This window comes from Elgaria multicarinata, chromosome 6 (assembly GCF_023053635.1).
Source record: "Elgaria multicarinata webbii isolate HBS135686 ecotype San Diego chromosome 6, rElgMul1.1.pri, whole genome shotgun sequence".
NCBI lineage: Eukaryota > Metazoa > Chordata > Lepidosauria > Squamata > Anguidae > Elgaria > Elgaria multicarinata.
The window spans coordinates 46211545-46236544 of record NC_086176.1 but is presented as its reverse complement, the minus strand read 5'-3'; the positions used below and the strand labels follow the sequence as shown (position 1 = coordinate 46236544).

The window sequence follows — 25000 nt, the reverse complement described above, 5'->3', positions numbered from 1 at the left end:
CTGAATTGCAGCCCAAATGTGAAAGAGTAATGATGAGCACAAGAGTGTGGTATCAGGACAACTCAGAGATGAGACTGATGCCTGAGAAGATGCCAGCAAGACAATTAATTGCTTACACATTCCAGGAACTGTGGGTGTGTAGATGGCAGAGGGCAAAATAAACTAAAGCAAAATTAAAAAAAATGAATTCGCTTCAAGGAGAAGCAGGTTTATGAAGACAAGTCCACAGCTCTGTCACCAGAGATTCAAATGTTGTTCATAGTCACAGTTACATGGCAGAGTGGGGAGAACTGCAAAGGTTATTATTTTTGGCCATGCAAAATAGGAGATCTGTCAGTTTGCGTTCACTTTGTCAGATAAGGTTTCCTCTAAAGTGTTCCATAGTTCAGTCCAAAACACATTTATTTGAAAGTGAAAACTGGTTCATCATGATCATATCCTCTTCCTGCTGCAGTTTAGCCCTTCTCCAAAATATATGTGCGCTGACAAGTGTTACAGGTAAATCAACTTCTAATGGAGATGGCCATCAGCAATTTCCTCAATTTCAGCGTGTGGTTAAGGTTCTGCCGGAAACATGGGAATTGATGCCATTTCCATTACTGTTCGATTAATTTGTCCACACATGCAGGCGCCCAAAGGCAATTCAGATTGCTCCTATGCATTAAGTAGGATCATGTGAACCCACGCTAAGTTCCACTGATTTCAGTAGGGTGCATTTTGAAATTATTTATTTATTAAATTTATATACTGCCCCATAGCCAAAGCTCTCTGGGCGGTTTACAAAAGTTAAAACAGTGAACATTAAAAAGTATACAAACTTAAAACCATCAAAAATATAAAAACAATAGCGTAAAACAGTATCCATTTTAAACAACAACAGTTCTAGGGTCCATTAAAAAACAAACAAACTTAGCATATGTTGTTAACTGCTGTAAAGTGCCTGGGAGAAGAGAAAGGTTCCTGGTGCCGAAAAGATAACAACGTTGGTGCCAGGCGAGCCTCATCAGGGAGATCATTCCATAATTGGGGGGGGGGGGGGCGGGGGCGGCACCACTGAAAACACAATCCTAAACACAGCATTTGAAGGAAATTCTGATGAAATCAGTGTGGCCCATTCCCATATAGGGTGCTTCTCCTAGGGGATGCATCCAACAGTGTCCTTCCATTCATGGAAGGTTCTTTGATCCAGCACAGCTGTGAATGAAAGGAGAAGGGAAGCAGTTTTCACCAATTTCCCCTTTCTTATAGAATCCCCTGCTCACCCCACTTCCCACACTGTTCTAGAGCAGGGGTGGGCAACTGATGGCCCTCCAGATGTTTGGGCATATAATTCCCATCTGTCCTAGGTAGCATAGCCAATGGTAATGGTTCATGGGAGTTGTACTCCAAAACCAAACCAAAACACCTTGCTGCTAAAATGGTACACTCAACTGAATTGCCGCTCCCCTGCCCACATGCCCATGTCATGCCCACTGGTGTGAACAGAACATAGCAGGTTGTGTACACACACACACACACACACACACACACACACACACACACAAAGCACGATGCCCTCCATAGTGTGGGAAATCAGTTGCAATTATGCATGTAAAGAGCAGTGACTGGATAGACAAGGATTCGCCAGTCTGGAAGCACCCATAAGAACGATGATCTGATTGTTTTAATGCACTTGCGCAGGTCTGCTTTTACAGAGGCTGCCCTGTTCTCCTTGGCAAGTAAAATGTTCTCTGCACACACAATAGGAAATGTAAATGCAACTCTTCATAGAGCCTTTCCCATGACAGAAGTTAACCGAAAGCTCCGTCGTGCGTGCTTTGGATTGCATCCAGCGGGCACAATTCAAAGAAAGGAGTGCCTAAGTGGCATTGAAATCAATAGGAAACTGAGCACACAATAAAGTGTCCACATGCCATTGATTTCAATGACACTTAGGCATACCTTTCTATTAATTGTCTTCAGTCTGTTTGGGAAATGGCAGAGTACATCTCTTGTTATTGCTGGCACAATGACAATAAGTCGCTCTGTTCATGTTATAGTCAATGGAAAAATGAACAGCAGCACTGAATGTTTTTTTGTATTACAAAAAATAATTAAATATTACCATTGATGCAAACATCCATGGGGGAATGTCGGATATTCTTTAGCAACAATTGTTACTAACCAAGCCAGTAATAACTAACAACCTTTGGACAGATACTGATTCCATATAAACGTACTATTGGATGGTTTTACTAGCAGGAGGATACCACCAGCAGAACAAGACTTCCACATCCTTTCCTCCACCCACTCCAGTCTCCATTAATTCTCCAGTGCTGCTCTGGAGGATTGGGAGACCCTCCAGAGGAAATTTGGAGGGTGCATGGGGGGGGAGTCTGTTGGGTGGAGGGGATGATGCAGAAGTTCCATCCTTCTGCTGGAGCCAACCCTTTACATTTCAATTAGTTTAATTCCATTGCCGTAATGTATTTTACTTGCTGTTTATGCCTTTTTGAGATGAAATTAAGAGCTCTTAGTCACAGCATAGGGCTGATCTCAACTCATGCCATCCAGTCATCAAGAATGATGGGAGTTGTAGTCTGGAGGGCACCAGGTTGGGGAAGGCTGGCATAGGGAGAACCCTATGGATGACATCCTAAGATAAAATTACTGAAAGATGTTCATGGAAGGAAAGTTTCACATCCTCTCCTGCCCTCCTCAACAATGTGGACAGGACAGAGAGGAGTGATGGGAAAGGGGGAATTTGCCCAAAATCGGGCAGAGGCTCACTTGATTTGGGGCAATTCCACCTGCCCCTAGGTACCCCAAGACACCTTCATCCCACATTGTTCAGGGGGCCACCATGATCCTCCTGAGAGGCCTTAGGGGGAGCACAGGTGACTGCAAGCTGTGAATGGATGGGAAATTTTCCTTCCTTCCATTCACTCATCTCAAGATCCACTAAGAGTCAAATTATACATTATGCTAATCATGTCTGGGTTTTTATTATTATTATTATTATTATTATTTTTATTTATTTATTTATTTATTTATTTATTTATTTATTTTATTCCTGTTCAAATCAGGACCATAGTGGTCCAGGAGGGGATGGTTAAACCTAACCACCACCATAATTTCGCTGCCCAAATCAGTGAGGGGAGCAAAAAAAGGGGGAGCCTCCATTGACTCCCTGAATCCCACCACCACGCGTAAAAACAATAATTGACAATCAAAGCAATATTAGGTTCATCTCTATGCAGGATCTCCTTTAATCTGCTCCCAAACTGAAGCTCAATGGGAGACTTTGGGCCAGACACGTACTTTCTGTCTAACCTACCTCACCAGGTGTTTATGAGGATGAAATGGAGAGGAGGCGAATCACGTATGCCTCTTTGGAGGAAAGGTGGGCTGCGAAGGTCACAGACAAATCAACGGTGCCCACATAGTGGGTACTTCGGTGGGTGCATTTCTTTTAATGCAACATGATATCTTAGAGAACAAATGTTGAAGAAGCATTGAGGCTATAAGCCAGATATGTTGCAAGGTAAACAGCTCATGTGCCAAGGCTCCGGTGGTGCAATCTGTAGGACTAAAGGACAAGGCTAAGTGCTTAAAGCCTTGCTGATATTTCAGAGTGTTACCACACCCTGTTTGTACTTTGTCTGTCATGGAAGGAGAACATAACTTTTTGGCGTGTGTGAAGATAGAAAAGCAGCTCCGCTGACATGGTTTTTCCTGATAGAAGAAGTGTCCTTTTAACAGCTGTCCAACAGATGCAGCTCCTTACCCCCACCCCTGAAGAGCTGCATCTTTGTGGCAGGGAAAGGTTGCATTGGTTGAGATTCATTGTCTGGGCTGCGTTCTCCTTACCTGGCACATCCTCCTCACAACACCATATCTCCCCCTACCCATCACTACACTAATTGGGGGCCCCTCAGATCCCCCCTCCCGGCTTTGTATCCTCCCTCCCAGGCACATATTTTCAGAAACCCCAGAAAAGATAAATGTTCTTCGCCCTAGGGACGAGATCCAATCAGCCCCTAAGCATGACTCCACACTTCAGCGACAGAGGGTTCAAAAGCGCTTTATTGATTATAATCGAGATCTGAGTCTCTTCAAAGCGAGCAGTCAGACAAAGAAACAAGGAATTTAGTACAGCATTTGAAGCCTGCAAAGGGTTCAACATGCTCACCTTAGGGATAGACCAATTGGTCAGTTTCACTTTTGCCTCCATTCTAATCTTTTAAATCTCAAGTTCTTTCCTTTCCCAATAGTGTTACCACACCCTGTTTGTACTTTGTCTGTCATGGAAGGAGAACATAACTTTTTGGCGTGTGTGAAGAAAGAAAAGCAGCTCCGCTGACATGGTTTTTCCTGATAGAAGAAGTGTCCTTTTAACAGATGCAGCTCCTCACCCCCACCCCTGAAGAGCTGCATCTTTGTGGCAGGGAAAGGCTGAATCGGTTGAGATTCATGGTGATGTGATGTCAACTCCTATCAGGAAAAAAAGGGGCTGGTGTGTCATTTTGCCAGAATCTTCTGCCTGCTCTTCTGCATCTTTATTCAGAAGCAAGACTCTGCATTCAATGGAGTGAACACCCATGCAAGAATTCATCCGATTGCAGCCTTAGCATCCATGCAGGATTCCTCGTGTGTGTGTGTGTGTGTGTGTGTGTGTGTGTGTGTGTGTGTATGTGTGTCTCCACTAGGATAGTGCTGCACATGCCTGAAAGAGTGAGCTCTAGCCCACAAATGTTTGTGCCGTGAGAGACCACAAGACTGTTGATAAATAACAAGACTGTTGTTAGATTTATTTATTTATTTATTTTATTACATTTATATACCGCCCCACAGCCGAAGCTCTCTGGGTGGTTTACAACAATTAAAAATAGTAAACATTAAAAGTATACAAAAATTTAAAAAAACATAAAAACAATATAAAAACAACCGTATCCATTTAAAAACAACAATTCTGGGGTCCATTAAAAACAAACTTAACGTTGTTAAATGCTGTTAAAATGCCTGGGAGAAGAGAAAAGTCTTGACCTGGCGCCGAAAAGATAACAACGTTGGCGCCAGGCGAGCCTCATTGGGAAGATCATTCCACAGTCGGGGTGCAACCACTGAGAAGGCCCTCTCCCTTGTTGCCATCCTCCGAGCTTCCCTCAGAGTAGGCACTCGGAGGAGGACCTTAGATGTTGAGCGCAGTGTACGGGTAGGTTCATGTCGGGAGAGGCGTTCCATCAGGTATTGTGGTCCCAAGCCATGTAGGGCTTTATAGGTTAAGACCAGCACCTTGAATTGGGCTCGGAAACATATAGGCAGCCAATGCAAGCGGGCCAGAATCGGTGTTATATGCTCAAATCTCCCTGTTCCAGCTATCAATCTGGCCACCGCATTTTGCACAAGCTGCAGCTTCCGGACCGTCTTCAAAGGCTGCCCCATGTAGAGGGCATTGCAGTAATCTAATTTCGAAGTTACCAAAGTATGGACAACTGAAGCTAGGTTATCCCTGTCCAGATAGGGGCGTACAGCACCATGTACATTGATGGTGCTATATAAATAAATAAATAAATAAATAATAATAATAATAGTAGCTGGGCCACCAACCGAAGTTGGTAGAAAGCACTCCGTGCCACAGAGGCCACCTGAGCCTCAAGTGACAAAGATGGTTCTAGGAGAACCCCCAAGCTACGAACCTCCTCCTTCAGGGGGAGTGCAACCCCATCCAGAACCAGTTGAACACCCCCATCTGATCAGAGGAACCACCCACCAGCAGCATCTCAGTCTTGTCTGGATTGAGCTTCAGTTTATTAGCCCTCATCCAGTCCATTGTCGCAGCCAAGCACAGGTTTAGCACATCCACAGCCACACCTGATGAGGATGAAAAAGAGCAGTAGAGCTGCATGTCGTCAGTGTACTGATGACAGCGCACTCCAAAACTCCGGATGACCGCACCAAACGGTTTCATGTACATGTTAAACAGCATGGGGGACAAGACTGATCCCTGCGGAACTCCATACTGAAGAGTCCACGGGGCCGAGCAATGTCCCCCAAGCACCACCTTCTGGAGCCGTCCTGCTAAGTAGGAGCGGAACCACTGCAATGCAGTGCCCCCCACTCCCAGCTCAGCCAGACGTTCCAGAAGGATACCATGGTCGATGGTATCGAAAGCCGCTGAGAGATCAAGGAGAATCAACAGAGTTACACTCCCCCTGTCTTTCTCCCGACATAGGTCATCATACAGGGTGACCAAGGCTGTTTCCGTGCCAAAGCCAGGACTGAAACCTGACTGAAATGGATCCAGATAATCAGTCTCATCTAAGAGTGTCTGGAGCTGGCCCGCCACCACCCACTCCAGGACCTTGCCCAGGAATGGAACATTTGCTACTGGCCTGTAGTTACTAAGATTTTCCGGGTCCAAGGAAGTTTTCTTCATGAGTGGTCTCACTACCGCCTCTTTCAGACAGTCTGGGACCACTCCCTCTCATAGAGAGGCATTAATCACCTCCTTGGCCCAGCTGGCTGTTCCATCCCTACTAGCTTTTATTAGCCAAGAGGGGCAAGGATCCAGTACAGAGGTGGTTGCGCGGACCTGTCCAAGCACCTTGTCCACATCCTCGAGCTGTACCAACTGAAACTCATCCAAGAAAACGGGACAAGGCTGTACTCTGGACACCTCACTAGATTCACCTGCTATAACACTGTAGTCTAAGTCCTGGCGGATGCAAAAGATTTTATTCTGGAAGTGCCTGGCAAATTCATTACAGCGGGCCTCAGGTGATTCTACCATGTCCTTGGGGCCAGCATGTAATAGCCCCCGGACAACTCTAAAAAGCTCCGCTGGGCGGCAAATTGAAGATTTAATAGTGGCAGCAAAGTATTGTTTTTTTGCTGCCCTCAGTGCCCCTGAATATGCCTTACTATAGGCACTTACCAATATTTGATTGCATCACTAGGAGTTCGTCTCCACCTGTCCTCAAGCCGTCTCCTATTTTGTTTCATTGCTCTCAGCTCTGGGGTATACCATGGAGCCATACAAGCTCTACTCAGGAGAGGGCGCTCGGGAGCAATCCTGTCAACCACCTGGGTCATTTCTGCATTCCACAGATCAACCAGGGTTTCGACAGGAGAGCCAGCCCTATCAGCCGGAAAATTCCCCAGAGCCCTTTGGAAACCATCCGGATCCATTAGTCTCCAGGGGCGGACCATCTTAATAGGTCCCCCACCCTTGCAGAGGGGAAAAAACTGCTGTAAGTCTAAACCTCAGCAAGCAGTGATCCGACCATGACAAAGGGAGTGATGTAAGGTCCCCCACTTCCAGATCACCATCTCCATGTCCAGTTGTGAAAACCAGGTCAAGAGTGTGCCCTGCTACATGCGTTGGGCCGATGACATGTTGGGACAGTCCCATGGTTGTCATGGAGACCATGAAAACCTGAGCTGCCCCGATAAGGCACCCTCGGCATGAATGCTGACATCCCCCAGAACCAACAGTCTGGGGGATCTCAGCATTGCAGCCGAGACCACCTCCATCAGCTCACCTAAGGAGTCTGTTGAGCAGCAGGGTGGGCGGTACACCAACAGAATCCCTAATCTGTCCCGCTGACCCAACACAAGGTGCAAACACTCCAGACCAGTAGTCACATGGACAGGGAGCCTGCAGAGGGAGATAGAATTCCTATAGACCACAGCAACCCCCCCCCTCCCCGGCTCTCAGGTCTACCCTGATGCTGAACCAGGTACCCTGGTGGGCATAGCTGGGAGAGACTGACTCCTCCCTGCTCACCCACCCAGGTCTCGGTTATACATGCCAGATCGGCTGCCTCATCCACAATTAAGTCGTGGATGAGGGAGGTCTTATTATGCACCGATCTGGCATTTAAAAGCAGCATCTGGAGGCCCGAGGGCTGGCTGATAGAGCAACCAACAGACCTGCGGGTGCAAGGAGGACCGGAACGTGGCACAGCCATTAATTGTCTGGGCCGCGTTCCCCTTACCTGGCACATCCTCCTCACAACACCATATCTCCCCCTACCCATCACTACAATAATTGGGGGCCCTTCAGATCCCCCCTCCCGGCTCTGTATCCTCCCTCCCAGGCACATATTTTCAGAAACCTCAGAAAAGATAAATGTTCTTCGCCCTAGGGACGAGATCCAATCAGCCCCTAAGCACGACTCCACACTTCAGTGACAGAGGGTTCAAAAGCGCTTTATTGATTATAATTGAGATCTGAGTCTCTTCAAAGCGAGCAGTCAGACAAAGAAACAAGGAATTTAGTACAGCATTTGAAGCCTGCAAAGGGTTCAACATGCTCACCTTAGGGATAGACCAATTGGTCAGTTTCACTTTTGCCTCCATTCTAATCTTTTAAATCTCAAGTTCTTTTCTTTCCCAATAGTGTTAGCACACCCTGTTGTCTGTCATGGAAGGCGAACATAACTTTTTTGTGTGTGTGAAGAAAGAAAAGCAGCTCCGCTGACATGGTTTTTCCTGATAGAAGAAGTGTCCTTTTAACAGCTGTCCAACAGATGCAGCTCCTCACCCCCACCCCTGAAGAGCTGCATCTTTGTGGCAGGGAAAGGCTGCATCAGTTGAGATTCATGGTGATGTGATGTCAACTCCTATCAGGAAAAAAAGGGGCTGGTGTGTCATTTTGCCAGAACCTACTGCCTGCTCTTCTGCATCTTTATTTGGAAACAAGACTCTCTGCATTCAATGGAGTGAACACCCGTGCAAGAATTCATCCGATTGCAGCCTTAGCATCCATGCAGGATTCCTCGTGTGTGTGTGTGTGTGTGTGTGTGTGTGTGTGTGTGTGTCTCCACTAGGATACTGCTGCACATGCCTGAAAGTGTGAGCTCTAGCCCACAAAAGTTTGTGCCGTGAGCAGGGCCGGTGCTACCATAGAGGCCACTCAGGCGGCCGCCTAGAGCGCCAAGCTAAGAGGGGCGCCGGGCACAGCGCAGCACTCATGCGCGTTGGCTGTGTGCTGGGCCGGCCTGAAGATTCAGCTGGGCCTGGGCGGGCAAGATGGCGGCCCGCGCCCGCCCAGCTGAAGTGAAGCCAGGGACGCTGGGGTGGGGGTGGGGTGGCTCCACGTTCGGACTTCCGGAACGCGTCCAGAAGAGAGAGAGAGAGAGAGAATGTATGGGTGAATGGGGTGCATGGGGTCTTTGAGTGTTCATGTGTGTGTCTGTTTGGAGTGAGTGATGCTGAGTGCGTGTGTGCGCATGCGCGTGAGTTGGGGGGATGATTTGGAGGTGATATTCCTATTAAATAATGCATTTTAGACCCATAGACATTCCTTTCCAATTTGTTTGCTATAATTGGCATGACATATTTCTTGCACTTTAAAATAAATTTAGCAGTTTCAAGTTTTGTGCTCCTTATTTTTTCCAGGAAACATATGTTCTTAAAAATCAAAGTTGGCATTTTTTTGGGGGGTGAAAGTAGCTCACCTTGCCTAGGGCGCAAAATAGTCTGGCACCGGCCCTGGCTGTGAGAGACCACAAGACTGTTGATAAATAACAAGACTGTTGTTATACAAATGTTCTTCGCCCTAGGGACGAGATCCAATCAGCCCCTAAGCACGACTCCACACTTCAGCGACAGAGGGTTCAAAAGCGCTTTATTGATTATAATCGAGATCTGAGTCTCTTCAAAGCGAGCAGTCAGACAAAGAAACAAGGAATTTAGTACAGCATTTTAAGCCTGCAAAGGGTTCAACATACTCACCTTAGGGATAGACCAATTGGTCAGTTTCACTTTTGCCTCCATTCTAATCTTTTAAATCTCAAGTTCTTTCCTTTCCCAATAGGAAGAACTTTATGAATTTTGCTGAGTTCTGAAATGAAATTCTGCATTGGCTAAATCCAATAGATATAGCTGCTTCCAGCATTTATTTATTTATTTATTTATTTATTTATTTATTTAATTACATTTATATACCGCCCCACAGCCGAAGCTCCATGTTTGATCTTAAAGATGAGGAGCCCATCAGCAAAAAGAGGTGGCAATCCTAATTTAGCACTAACATGGTTGAACATGCAGGGATTCAAGCACAGAATTTTTAAAAACTAAAATCTCAAAGCCTTGGGGCCTGAATGGACAAATCTGTCAGTTTCAGTTTCTCCCGCATTCACATTTTTTTTTAAAAAAACCTCAAATTCTTTCTGTTCTAAAAATGTAGAAGCTTGTGAATTTTGGTAAATTCTTACCAAAACTGAAATGAAATAGAATTCTCACCCCTCCCTAGCTTACCCTCCCTGGAATTTCTCCATGGGAAGTTCCTAGTTATTAAAGATGTAATGATTTGGCATCTTTTAACTGTGCTCTATTCTCATCACTACAGCTCTCTGCCAAAAAAAGTTGAACCTGCTGAACTATGCTGTTGTTTCAAGAACAAGAACATTCAAACACACACACACACACACACACACACACACACACACACACACACACACACACAGGGATAGAGAAAGAGAGAGATGTGTTAATCTCCAAAGCACAGGAATAACTTCAGGACTACTGTTAGGTTACCAATGCTGATGTTTCAGAGTGAAAGCTATTACAGGTACAAAGAAGCAGGCTGTTATTTGCAACCTTTGAAATGCTGTAACCTCAAACAGACTTTTGCCCCTGAGCACATAGCCTGCTTTTCTAGGTGTTACACATCAATTGTGTGGGGTTTGGTCTTTTTTCTTTGCTGAGCAGTTTTCGTCCAATCATACTCTTGCATGCAAATATACCATAGCCTGTTCAGATAAAAAGGCACAATTAAATCTAAGTGCTCAGTCAGGGCAAATATCACTGAACTTTTCTAAAACCTCCCTGCACCTGTGTTTCAGGAACTAATCAAAACATGTCAACTGAAAAAAAGAAATCGGATTCCAGTTCCGCTCCAACTCCCCCGGCTTTGCCTGCGCCCCTCAGTGATTTGAAGATTAAATATACTAAGGTTAGTTATATTTATGTTGGTTAACCTCCCTAGAGCAGTGCCACGGAAGTATGTGATGTTTTTAATGCTGTCATTCTATACAGAGTTCACTTTCGCTCCAGATCTAAGTTCAGCTCAGTTGTGGGCTTATTCGCAAACGTCCTCTTCGACTTCAGTTTGCACACTGTGGCTGCTGACGGAGTAGTCTAATAATTTCTTCTGGCTGAAGGAACGTTGCAGAGGGGTTGCGTGTGGCTTGCTGTCTGGAACAAGTGTGTCTAAGGCTATAATTCTATGAGCCAAAAGCATCTTAGCATTTTGATCCTAGGCATGCTCCAACTGCAAACCTATGCAGATGTATTTCGAAGTAAACCCCACTGAACTAATAGTTCCATCCTGTGCTTGCTAACACATATTAAATCCCACGGAATATTCTGATACTTATTCTGAAAGAAGAATGTGTAGGGTTGTGCTTGTAAATGGGACTTACCCTTTTTATGGGATCTATTCATGGGATCTGGCTGCTGGTTAGAAATGGCTTCTGTAGAAACTGTACCCTTGATCACACAGTAGTGTCTTTAGGACTGGGTTATAATAAGTGAGTACTAACGTTTTACAGAGAGAATGATTAACTTCTAAGACCAGCAAAGGGCGGCGGGGTGGGGGTGGGGGAATGGAAGAAGCTAAGAGTGAATGTAACTTCGTTGTGTTGTGTCATTATAGCTTATTCCAAAAACACTAACTTGGAAAGAAATAACCTCCTTCAGAATCAACAGAACTTGATTTATGTATATATACTTACCTGGAAGATAAGTGCATAAGAGCAACAAGCTACTTAGAGCAATAAGAAATGGCCAATCCCTGCCCACAGACTTACAATTGAAACAAGACATGACATTTAAGACAAGGAGCTGGGAAAATAAGGCATCAGTGGTTAGAGGTCTTATCTTCCACCCAGTTAAGCTGAAGGACTTGAATGTAGGTTGATTTATACTCCAGTGCTATGTTGAATGAAAATAATTTAATTCCAACTGAATATGCTCAGGATGTTACTTCAGTGGAGCTAATCAGCCTTGAAACCATGCCATTTGGCTTAACTCTATTGCAATCACGTTGGACGGCCTTAACTATGCCAGTTTGCAAGCCCAGTCCACAAACTCCTTAAAATGGGTTCCATTTAATGCACTAAAACTAAACTGGCTTAAATTTAGATTTCCAGGTCAACTGATTGGTATATCAGGTTCTTCATAATTCTTTGAGTACCCACAAACCCACACCAGAACACATTTCACAGTTGTTCCACTCCAGCGAAGATGTTTCAATCCTCAGAAGCAAGCTTCCACACACAGCTTCCTGCTAGATCAGGTGTGGGTGGGCATCTGGACAAGGGACAGCTGATGTAATCTCTGTTTGTAGGTGTGGGATGGAGATCTACATTCCTATCTGTCTTGAGTCAAGGTGGGTGGGAATGTGCAGCCTGACCGGCTGTTTGGGGCCATTAATTGCATAGAGTACAGACTGAAGCCAATGAATTTAGGATTGATGCATTACAGTCAAATCCGATGCATGTCTCCTTTGAAGAAAGACCTATTGAAATCAACCAGAAAAGTGTATATAGGATTGCAGTCTCAATGCTCTAGAAAGAGGAAGGAGTTCTAAAAGTAAGGCAAGCATCATTTTCATATCCTTCATTTAGCTTTGAAGTCATAATAAACCTGTATATCCTGCTGAGCACCGTGGCTTAAACAGAGCAAGGAAAATTCTTGTTGCAAATGAGTCTGTTTTATAAGCAAAGCTATTCTAGCAAATTCTTTCCATGCTGGTGCAGGAGCAAACAAGATAAGGGGAAGTATGACATACAGTATCTCATCTAACTCTTAAACTAGTTTCATTCTTCCTTTTTTCCCCTCCTGTTTTTCTTTGGATCCAAGAACTAGCAAAGTCATTTGAGCTTTCAGAAGCTTCCAGGAAGCCTGGAGGTGGGAGGGAAACAAAATCAGGAGAGGTCTCCATAGAGACCAAGGAGTCCAAGGATCTGGGGGCGGGGGGGGGGGAGAGAGGGTACCATCATTCCCAACATTTTAGTTGCTAGCTCGTGCCTTTTACAGAAACTTGAATGCAGATATGGGAAGATGACAATGTTTATCTCCATGCTATGAAAAGGTTCTGCACGTTAAACAGCTGTTAAAGACAAAGGGTGAAGCTGGCCAGCCAGGTGTTTAGGCCAGGCATTATCTTGGACAGTTGGCAGCCCTAAGCAAAAGGTACACTTTTAAGTCCAGCTGATGTCCATAGAGGAGAATGGAATTCAGTGGTCTGTAAAGCTGAACACCTTTCCCTCAAATGTGCCCCAAATACATAATCATTCTCGAGCCAAAGGAGCCCAAATGTGGAACGTTAAAGCAATAGGAGGAATGCATTTATTCATTAGCATGAAACCACCATTTTATCTTTATTCCCAAATCAAAGATTTCCTCCTTGGTGATACTGCTTGGAAGAATCACCTAACTCTGCAACTATTTGAGTGTTTGTATTTCCTCAATAAGAGCTGTAGAGCTGTGACATCCATTTGGTAATGTTTAACAAGTTTCAGAAAACACAGCAGACTACTGCCTGAGCTGTCTTCATTAGAAAATATATTCAGCACTCCAGGAATATATACACACTAGGATTGCAGGGATACACTTTTTACAAATATGTTAGTTTGCGAAATTATGTAAACTTTCATTAAAGAGTAAAAGGTTGTCGTCGGTGGGGGTGGTCATTTAAAAAAAGAAGACTATTTCAAAGCTTTTCCTGCTAACCTCTGTCCAGAAAACATAGATAGCCTAGGAATTCCTAGAATGTGCTATTGCAACTACACAATAACCAGCACATCTAATATTTCTGTTTTGTCAACTAACCTCCCAGCATTTTATTTTCTGCAATATAAGGAACTCTAAAACCATTACTCAGCAGGGGCATTGCTAGGTTTGGGTCTGATAAGCCCCAGATTTAGTTCTCTGGACCTGAGTGTCCATTGGAGACAATGGAAAAGTTTTTTTCCCCCTAAGCTGAATAGCTATGTGTAAATTCTCTCCCCTTCTATGCTGTAACCCTCCCCCCTTCATGGCAGTTATTCTTAGGAAAAAGCTTTGGGGATGATCTGGGGCAGGCGGCAAATTAATTGACACTATTTGAAATTTTTTGGAGAAGAAATTAATTCGCCTCTTGTGAAATTTAAAGAAAACCTCGTAATGTTTTTGAAAATTGCACATATAGATATAAATTAGCACATGCAGATTGTATGCAGATTTGTGTCCTACAGGCCTAGGCCCTGAATTTTTTAAATGCCTAGCAATGCCCCCTGCTTCTCGGACATAAGTGCCTGGGCACGGTAATGGACTGGATGAGGGCTAATAAACTGAGACTCAATCCAGACAAGATGGAGGTACTGTTATCGGTGGTTCATCTGTTCGGCGAGGTGATGTTTGCCCTGTCCTGGACGGGGTTGCACTCCCCCTAAAGGATCGGGTCCGTAGTTTGGGGGTGCTCTTGGATCCAGAACTGTCACTTGAGGCACAGGTGAACTCAGTGGCAAAGAGCACCTTTTATCAGCTTAGGCTGATATACCAACTGCACCCTTATCTGGACAGAGATAGCCTAGCTACAGTTATCCATGCTCTGATAACCTCTCGTTTGGATTACTGCAATGCGTTATACGTGGGGCTGCCTTTGAAAACGGTCCGGAAACTTCAACTGGTACAAAACAGGGCAGCATGTTTACTAACAGGGACTGGCTGACGAGACCACATTACGCCAGTCCTTTTCCAGCTTCATTGGCTGCCAGTCCAGGTCCGGGCCCGATTCAAAGTGCTGGTATTGACATTTAAAGCCCTAAACGGCTTGGGGCCAGGTTATTTGAAGGAACGTCTCCTCCCATATGTACCTGCCCGGACCCTAAGGTCATCCTCAGGGGTCCTTCTCCATGAGCCCCTGCCAAAGGAAGTGAGGCAGGTGGCTACCAGGAGGAGGGCCTTCTCTGCTGTGGCACCCCGGCTGTGGAATGAGCTCCCTAAGGAGGTTCACTTGGCACCTACATTATATGCTTTTAGACGCCAGGTGAAGACCTTTTTATTCTCCCAGCATTTTAACAGTCTATAAATACATTTTAACTTGGTGTTTTAAATTCGTAATTTTGCATTGCTGCTGTTTTTATCTGGTTGAGCTTTTATATTGTATTTTAAATTATGGTTTTATACTTTGAATGTTTTTAATTTTTGTGAACCGCCCAGAGAGCTCCAGCTATTGGGCGGTATAGAAATGTAATAAATAAATAAATAAATAAATAAATAAATAAGTAGACCAACAGCAAGTGCTTTCATGATGAGCTCTAGGTGTCCTAACTCCAACCATTTCTTTCCACTGATTCAGACAAATGGATGGAAAGTACAATTGCATGCCCCAAAGAGGGAATTTGTGTACCTCTAAAAGGAAATGGGACCTGACCAGGGAAGAGCTGTAGCCATTGACTTGAATGGATTCTCGTTCAAAAGCATTAACAATATAATGCTATATTGTAGTAAGTCCCATTGAGTTTAATAAGGCTTGCTCACAGGAAATAGGAGTATAGCCTAATTGAGCAGTATCAGGGTATGGAAATTAGATAAAGTATACATTTTTCCCCAATGAGAGGCTGGACAGGCACGTCATCATCATCGTCATCATCATCATCATCATCATCATCATCATCATCATCTTCTTCAAATATCAGCCCCACAGTGGCTGATAGCATGGAATGACAACAATACAATGGTATTGTAAAATACAAAACTAAAGTACAAAACAGCCCCCTCCCCATCATTTTCAGCTTTATTTCTTCACTTCCTTTTTGTCCCATCTTTACCCACAAAAAATCATGCTGGCATCAGTGATTCTCTCCCCCAGCCCTATTTTATATACAATGGTGGCCAAACCAATCTGTTTGGGCAAGGGTGTCTCAACTCAAGTCCAATGTGTGGGGAAAGTCCACCTAAGCATGCACACAGGACGTATGTAGGCTGCAGCCTGCCCATCCCCATTCCTTAGGGTGGTTTTCTTTGCATTTATTTTATTTATATGCTGCCCTTGCTTGCAAAGAGCCAAGGGTATCTAACAATCTATATCAAACCAGTACATCACATAAACAACATTAAATAAATCCTAGCTTAAAATCACTTCCCTTCTAGTGAATTAGGGAAGCTACAGACAGGTGTGCAGAATATGCCATAGCCAGTACTATGGTCCCGTTTACTCCTCTCCCAGAGTGCCATAAATTGCTGTTGCCTGCACTGTGTGTGACAGCTGTACTGCAGCTTGACTACTCGTGTCCTAGATCAGGCCTGAGAACTTGTGATCTGCTGATCCAAATGCAGCCCACCCCATGCATATTAGTGGCATGCCAGGCAGAAAGGAAAACTAAAACTACGGTGGTGCACCAGAGATTATTTTGGATTTGGAGAATGGCAAGTACAGTGGAACAATTACATGGCCACTTCACCACAAAGTCAGAATGGATAGATCCATCGTTCATCATGGATAGATCCATCAGATAGGTCCATGGATAGATCCATCAGCATAGATAGATGCACCGAGTAGGTTGCGAGTAGGTTGCAAGAACCTAAATCAGTTATCGCCATTGGTGGCTTGTAGGCTAGACAAACATGGGTTCACACAGGCTACATTAGTTGCACTTTGTTCCAAATGAACTCAATGGCATTTAAGTTAAGTTATGAATAACTTGTCTCACTGATTTCAGTGGGAACTAAATTCAACAAATCTGATTACAACCTAATATCCTAAATTGCAGTTAAATCCTGCATTCCTTCCATGCCCCAAACTCACACTAAGAGTCAATCAAAAGCTCCAAACAGAACTGTATACATTGTGGGTGGGTAAGGAATTCAGGAATGGGCCTTTGATATACATGCCCTAGTAAATGTTTTACTTGGTTATGGTCTGAAGTTAAATAATGATTATTGAAGTAATGTTATCTATGAATTTTTCTCTCTCTGTTAAACCTTCAACCTAGCAGAAATCCTATATGTACGTACTTGGAAGTAAGTTCCATTGGATTAAATGAATCTGAGTAGACATGCATAGGATTGCACTGCATATTGTATAATCTGGAGTGGGGAAATCTTACTCTTGATCTCTTTGTTGCCTTTGGGAAGATAAGCTGAAATACAATGGAAATGTATTATTTACAGTGGTATTATTTGCTGAAGAGAAAGAAAAGTATAACACAAATATGAGTGTCGCATACTATAAGCAGCAAGAGTAGTCAGTGTGCCTTCCACAAGATTCCATTTAAATTTTCCAGTTCACAGTAGAAGGGTGTCCTTCTATTGCAAATAACCATAGTGCTAAGTAAACATAATTTTAAGGTTGGGATTGGCCAACTTCTTTATTCTTTTGGTGGCACTCTGTTCTCCAGTCATAGTCACAGACAGTGTCTCAAGATGGCCAAGGGTACATTTTGCTGTGTACAATGTGATGCCTTTCTGGGTAGTCAAGCTGTATGATAAAAGTCTGAGCCGCCGGTTGGTACTTAGAGATGGATCAATCTGTATTTTTCAGTTTCTACAACATTCCAGCTTTTTGAAGCACAATTTAATTCTGTCCCATTTCTGCATGTGTTTATGAATTTTTTAGTAAATGCCCACATGAAAATTCTTATGCATTTTTGTACGCATTTTCCAGATCTATGCATTTTTTAAATTCATTTCACCCATTTTCTAAATTAGGGAAAATGCGTACAAATTATACAACGTGCCCTAATGTGCACATTTTTGTATACTTTTTTTTTAGATCGGGCAACTGTACCATAGAATTGGAGAACTGTGAAAACTGAAGGATCATTGCAAATTAGTTTGGGAAGTGTGAATTAGATTAATTTCTTTAAAGTGCAAATGACAGCAATTTCTCCACCGCACCTAACAGTAACAGCTTCAGGGTTATGGCTCTCATGCATTTGGAATGACCAAGGCATTTGTTAGTCAAAGATGAAAACATTATAACATTCCATTTTTATTTTTCTTATGAATGAAATTATTGGCAAACTTTTTTCCCTACACAATTCAAATTTGGTAGGAACCACTGAGGGCCAAATACACTTATTTTGTTTCTGCAGTCAGCATCCAGATCACAGGGCATCAACTGGCTATTATTGGTCTAGGAAAGGCGTGGGCAATTTTAGGAGGTCCAGGAGCCACTTTCACACCACAGGTGCCATAATAATAATAATAATAATAATAATAATAATAATAATAATAATAGTCTGTAGTGGCTTTGGAGTGACCAAAGGGTCAAGATTAACTTATTTTTGGTGTTCTGTAGCCACTACAGATGCATGCTGGCAGTAGGTTGTGCATTCCTAGATCCCTAGGATAGGAAATACCTATTTGGCTTCATTTAACAGAAGCTGCTCATCATGGACCTTGAGCTTTGAATTCAGATATCTCCCAAGTCCCTCTTTGTAGTACACTGCCTCGCCAAGGCTTCCTTCTAAACCAATTGGCAGCCAAAGGAGTTGTGACACGTTTGCCCATGTAGCATCAGTGCCATCTGGAAAGGCAGAAAGAACGGACTGAAGAGAAGGAAAATCATTCACCTAAGCCCTGCTGCTACTTCCTCTTTTAAAAATCTAGCTGTGATCAAATATCTTATATATTTATTTATTTATTTATTTATTACATTTCTATACCGCCCAATAGCCGGAGCTCTCAATATACTCAAATATTTTCAGGCTCAGATATTTTCCTTTTCCCAAAATCCAAATTCAAATGAGTCACAGACTGTACAAGAGAGCATCCATGTTGTATTATGTTTCAGAGAAAAACCAAAGCCACAATTAGCAAAATAAACACCATAAAGGACACCTCATCATGTTGTACTTTTTTCAGTGCTTGTTCTTGCTCATCAGAAGCAAAGGGGACCAGTTCAAACAGGCCCAGGGCAGCTGTTGATGTCCTTGTGAGCGTATTTATTCACTTCTTCTGGTTCTCAATACATTCCATTTCTTCCATAATGGCAAGCGTGCCACTTGCCAAAAGTGAGCCCAACTTCTTGAGAAGAATAGTTTGAACTAAGGATGATGAATGCACCAAGGGCCTTGCTAGACGAGGCCTTAGCACGCTTTGAGACCCGGTTTCCCTGCTGTGCGTCCAGATGACGCACAGGGGAATCTGGGATCAAGGCGCACTGAAGCCTCCCTTAGCGCGCCATAAGCGAAGTCGCCTGAGGCCGGGGCTGCGGAACGTCTAGGAAGGTCCGTGGCTTTTTGCGGCTACTCACTTACTTGCGAGTAGCCAGGAAAAGCCACGGACTGGGCACAGTGCTACGAGCGCTGTGCCCATCGGGCCGGGGGGATCCCAGGGGAGGGGAGATAGGGGGCGGAGGGCGACACACGAGAGGGCGACACACACAACGGCAAGGCGAGGGGGGCAGAGGGCGACACACGCAACGGCGACACACGCAACGGCGAGGCGAGGCGGGCGGAGGGCGACACACGGGAGGGCAAGGCGAGGGGGGTGGAAGGCGACACACACGACGGCGAGGGGGGGCGGAGGGTGACACACGGGAGGGTGAGGGGGCGGAGGGCGACACACGGGAGGGCGAGGGGGCGGAGGGCGACACAGGGGATGGCGGAGGGAGACGACGGGGACGGGGAGGGGGGCGGATGGGGGGGCTTAAGGAAAAAAACCCTTACCTTCTCGGGAGTCTTCGGGCCACACGTGGCCCCTTTAAAAAAATGGCCGACGCTGCAGGGCTTCCGTAGTCCCTGCGTGTCGGCCATCTAGGAGGCTGGGCGGCGTGCGCTAAAGTTAGCGCGCCGTCGCCCCGCCTCCCTGCCGGCTTATCCGGCCGGGTCTAGCAAGGCCCTAAGTCAACTGAAAGCTTTCCTGCAGTCTAGGCATTCCCTACTGCTGCAGGATTTTCCCGGCAAACTCACAAGGTATACTGTTTTTCCATCTAACCTCGTATTGTCTACTTTGATTGACAGTGGCTCTCCAGGTTCTCAGCTAGAGATCTTTCCCATCACCTGATACTCCTTGCTGTCTTTCTTTTTACTAGAATGGAAAGGACCTTCTCCATGCAAAGCTTTGTTTCCCCCATCCCAATTTCAGATCCCCCTGGTCCCTGTAACTCCTGTGGTCCTACAATCTTAAGCAAGCATGAAGTGCCAGGCTTCAGATCCATTGCCTTAGTCCATGTTCATTCCTACTATTTCCAGAAGACCTGAGTGATGAAGTACGTGAACATGGAGGGGGCAGAGCCCATGACTGAGCAGAAGCCTCTCTACATATAAAGAAGAGCTGAGGGGTGAACACTGAGGTTAAAAGAGTGTAGGAGGGAGGAATAGAAATTGTCTGGCATACTGAGGATAGAGTAAGGAAGCCCCATAGTCACCCCCTTGTCAACTGATATATTTATATACTTTCATAATTCACCCTTCTTCAAAGAAGCTCAGGACAGCAAACATGGGGTCATCTTGTTTATACTCAAGCCAATCAAGTCAGATTGGCTTGGGGACTATAGCTCAGTGGTAAAGCACACGCTTTGCACATAGAAATTCTCAGGTTCAGTTCCCCAACATCTTCAGGTAGGGCTGGGAAGACTTCTGTCTGTCCCTCTAGAGAGGGGCTGCCAGTCAGTGCAGATAATATTGAGCTGGAGGGACCAATGGTGTGACTTGGTGTAAGGCAGTTTCCTATATTCCTGTTTTTAATTGAGTTTATTTCAACTTGGTATTTTATTTTGCTCTTTGCTAATGTTCTGTGATCATATTATTTGGGATTGCCCTGGGCCCTCCAGATGTTTTGGCATACAATCCCCAGAGAGTTGATGTCCAAAATATCTGGGGGCCCACAAGTTGTCCACCCCTCTTTTAGAGGAAGGGCAGGTAGGGTATAAAACCTCAGTAATAAATATATTATGTTTCTACATTTCCCACCATGCTCAGCCCCTCAAACTCGAAAGAGAAGTTTGACTGTTGCAATTCATATTGAATCTGTTGTGGCCAACTTATGATTTGGAGGTAATGACATGAGGACACTGATATAAAGCCTATTGAGTTAGTGCCATAAATGTAGCGATAAGTAAATGCTCAGAGGACTTCCAAAAAAGGTATGTTTCACAATTTTCTCGCTTACAAACAGATACGAATTTGACATGCTGTCCCATCACACAGCACCATTATATTAATATTTACCTTTTTGCACTCACTCGCCCTGTAGGAACCAACCTTGCTGCCAAGCAGAGGTTTCCTCCATTTGACACTCTCGTTTGCAATGTGCTCGTGCCTAATTTGGTTTTCAGAGTAACAGATCGTTGTTCTGCCCTTATGTTTTTTAATCTACATCTGGATCTGGCTATCTGGTTCCCTATAAAGTTGTTCTATCACTATAGGAGCCATTTATTCTTCTTATCAAAAGGGATTTGGGGCACCTTCTGCTTCCTGCTTGTGCAAAGGTCAAAATTCCATATGTAAAATGCTGCCTAGAAATGTTAAAATGCATGATTTCAGCTGTCTTAAATCTGTTGCTGAATAAATCAATGTGATCTCTGGATTGTTCAAACCGTGATCTGTTCAAGATTACACAATTACTAGGGTTGTTTTTAAATACTGATGCTCCTGCAGGATGGGAACATAAGACCTGACTTTGTTCTCATGGTGCATTTACAATCTAAAAGGCAAAGACAATGATTGAAAATCATTGGGGGAAAATCAGGACTGAGTTGGGTATCTTACCACCACCACCACCATAATCCAGCCCATACACATGGTAGGGAGCATGGATGGACCCCTGCAGTGTGCCTGTACTGCCTCTGATATCTCTGATTCTCCGTGTGGAAACATACATTTTAATATGGCTTAAAAACATTGGATTTCACACACAGAGACTATATACAAAATTATACCCTTACATGGACATATGGGGACACTGGGGATGGAACAGATGTACTGGGTGGATGTAGAGGGAACCTGTGTGTCTGGCCTGGAGTAAATCGAGAGGCACCATCCAATTCTGCCCTTTGCTCTTTGGGGGCACCAGCGCCACTGCCCATGGAAATGAATGGAAGGATGCAGTAAAACTATGCACACCACTTGTTGGGGAACAATGGCAGGAGGGTGTTGTTGCACTCATGTCCTGCTTGTGGGTTTCCTACCGGCAGCTGATCAGGCACTCTGTGAACAGAATGTTGGACAAGATGGACCCTTGGTCTGATACAGCTTGGTCTTCTAATGTTCTTATTGTGAAAGTATGAATAATTGGAGGCACAATCCACCATTTACTTCTCCTTTATAAATCCTGCTACAACAAACAGGAATTGAGCCCCTGCTGTGGTGGGTTTTCAAACCTTTTCTCCACACAAACACAAAAAATCACTTATGGCAAAGGTAGTTATTAGGAAGTGCTTGTAGGACACTGGAAAGGAACTTTCATGGATGGTAGCAGTGGGACATTCAAAGGCTTTAAAAGAAGTAGTTTAAGTAAAGCCGGTAGAATGTCCATTCCGGTCTGTATTCCAGCCAACTCATATTGGGGCTTGGCAGGTGCTTGACCACCTTTCACAGTTTGCTGTCCCTAGTAGGAGCCACAAACAGATTTATTGAGCCCCTTCTGGGCTGCCGTACATGGCAGGTTGCTCACGTCTGTCTGGCAGGTCAGGAAGTTTGAAAGCCTGGTTTAAGGGGTACTATGTTGGAGTAAGAAAGTATAGAAGATAATTTCAGTGAGTACAAATAGTGGAAGAGGGATGCCAGCCACCAAAGGAATCTTCAGTAGACTGAGAGCTCAGCAGGTGAAAATGAGGAATAAGAAAAGTAAATATTTTAAAATACCACCTCTGGGTTGAAATCAAAGAACAAATGCATTCTGATAGGTTTCACCTCCACCAGACGTTGTTAGGTGAATTTTCCCAAACATTGTATTTTGACTCAAGGAGTCTCTCCCCTCCCTCCCTCACACACACACACACACACACACACACACACACACACACAGAGTTGTGTTTTTGAGTCAGCCTTTAATAACATCATTTTCAGTGAAATACTGCAGGAAGGTCTGAAGAAGATCCTCTTTTCCCCTTATATCATGGGGACACATGATTGTTGAGACCATATCTTTGAATTCTCTGCCTACATAGTTCCCTGTAAGGACATTTAATTAAACAAGAACATAATTGTTGAGCTTCTCTGTGGCAGAAGACTGGTGGTGGTGGGATACGAGAAATGGGATATGGAGTTAAATAACATCAATTTCTCCTTCTCTGTTCCCTTGCAGATATTTATAAACAATGAATGGCATGATTCAGCTAGTGGCAAAAAATTCTCAGTCCTTAACCCTGCAACTGGAGAGAAAATTTGTGATGTGGAAGAAGGAGATAAGGTATGATTTGATGTCTTTGACGTGTTATGAATGTCCCCTTTGGTTCTCAACCTCTCCTCCATCCATTGAGGGCATCATCTAGGGGAGACGTAATCTAAGTGAGGAAATCCTGGCTTGATTGCAAGAAGGCATAAGAATGAGGCTGAGCTGAACCCAGGATGGGCTCTCAACTAACTGGAAAGACTGGTTTGTATATCAACCCTTGAAACAACAGAGAAATGGGGGAAAGTTCCAAGCGTGAAGGAGAGCAATGCAACATGTTTTGAGCAAATGGAGACCATTTTGGAAGCATACTGTTTGTGCTCAATCCAAATGTGACTTTTAAAACGCTGATTTTTAACCTGATTTTAACAATTTACAAAAGAAGCTAACAATGCACAATGCTGATTAGCTAGTGCCTGTGGTGTGATATTGCAAAAATGACCACAACCTCCAGCCCCCAAATCAAGCAGTGCTTCCTTTTACCACCTCCACGTCTCCTTAAAAAAAAAAAAATAACATTACAAATCAGGTGGGCCTGGTATTTGATCGGTCTTGAATGAAATTGTGCAACTGATTACTAAACATTAAGGATGCTCAGAGGTGTTTCTACTTTAAGCAGTCTTAACAGTTTCTTCGTGTAAAAGCGATAATGACATCCAGTATTCAGAGTTGTATTCTGTTAAGGATTGACAATACAGATTGACAATTGCTGTTAACTAAACAGTCCACTGAAGTGCATAAATCCAGCAATTGATACAAGAAATTGTAAACTTCAGCACCTCATATATGTATACAGTAGTGCTAAAAAAGAATTAGCTTGCCTTTCAAAAAACTTTCTTTTGCTCAGAAAATCAAGAGGCGATTGCAAAGACCTACATGGGTAGGGGAAATAATATCCTTTCCGTTAGATCATTCAGGTTACTAAGCCCAGAGACCCTAAAACATGATTACAGTGTCATCACGGACAACAGAATGAAAAGTAAAGTACATTTATAGTGCAATCCTATCCATGTCTATCCTATATTCACTTACCTGGGGGTAAGGCCTACTGAACTCAGTTGGACTTAGAAATAGATTTGCATTGAGTTACACTATTGTTGTAATCATCTTTAAAACTCCAATAAGGGTGTAATCCTATGCATGTTTAAGCCAGGGAAAAAAGTCCTACAACTCCCAGCATAGCTAGCTGGGGCATGCTGGGAGTTGTAGGACTTTTTTTCCTGTTTAAGCCTGCATAGGATTGCACCCCAAATCTGACTTGGGGAATAATCTGCTTCTTTGTCATAGTATACTCTTTTATATTTCATTTACCATTGTGGAGCTTAAGGAGCATTCTTTTCTAGATTTCATTTTATTAGACTAGATTTAATTTTATTATTATTATTATTATTTATTACATTTCTATTCTGCCCAAGAGCCAAAGCTCTCTGGGCCGTTCATGATTTTAGCTTTCTGGTACTGCTGCAGCTTTTAACTATGGGGCAGCTACATTTGTTGCATGCTGTGGAATTGTTATTTCAATTTCCACTTGAAGGGTTTTTCCATCGTTCTTCAACGAGAACATGATTTTCCAGTACACGGAAATAAGATTTGCATGTGAGCGTTGGGTCACAATTCATAGCAGGGATGTGACCCTCACACGTGTTGGAGGAAGAAGAAGTGAGAGTACATTGACAGACATTAG

General features: G+C 43.9%; 1 protein-coding gene across 1 annotated transcript in view; it reads left to right on the top strand.

The window, feature by feature from the left end:
• Window positions 1–10643: 10643 nt before the first annotated feature.
• ALDH1A1 (aldehyde dehydrogenase 1 family member A1) overlaps window positions 10644–25000 on the top strand; it is a 45386-nt gene continuing 31029 nt past the window's right edge. The window contains exons 1-2 of the mRNA XM_063129342.1: window positions 10644–10942; window positions 23230–23334. Of these exons, the coding sequence (XP_062985412.1) occupies window positions 10847–10942; window positions 23230–23334 (201 nt within the window). The 5' untranslated portion in view covers window positions 10644–10846. The remainder of the gene's footprint in view (window positions 10943–23229; window positions 23335–25000) is intronic.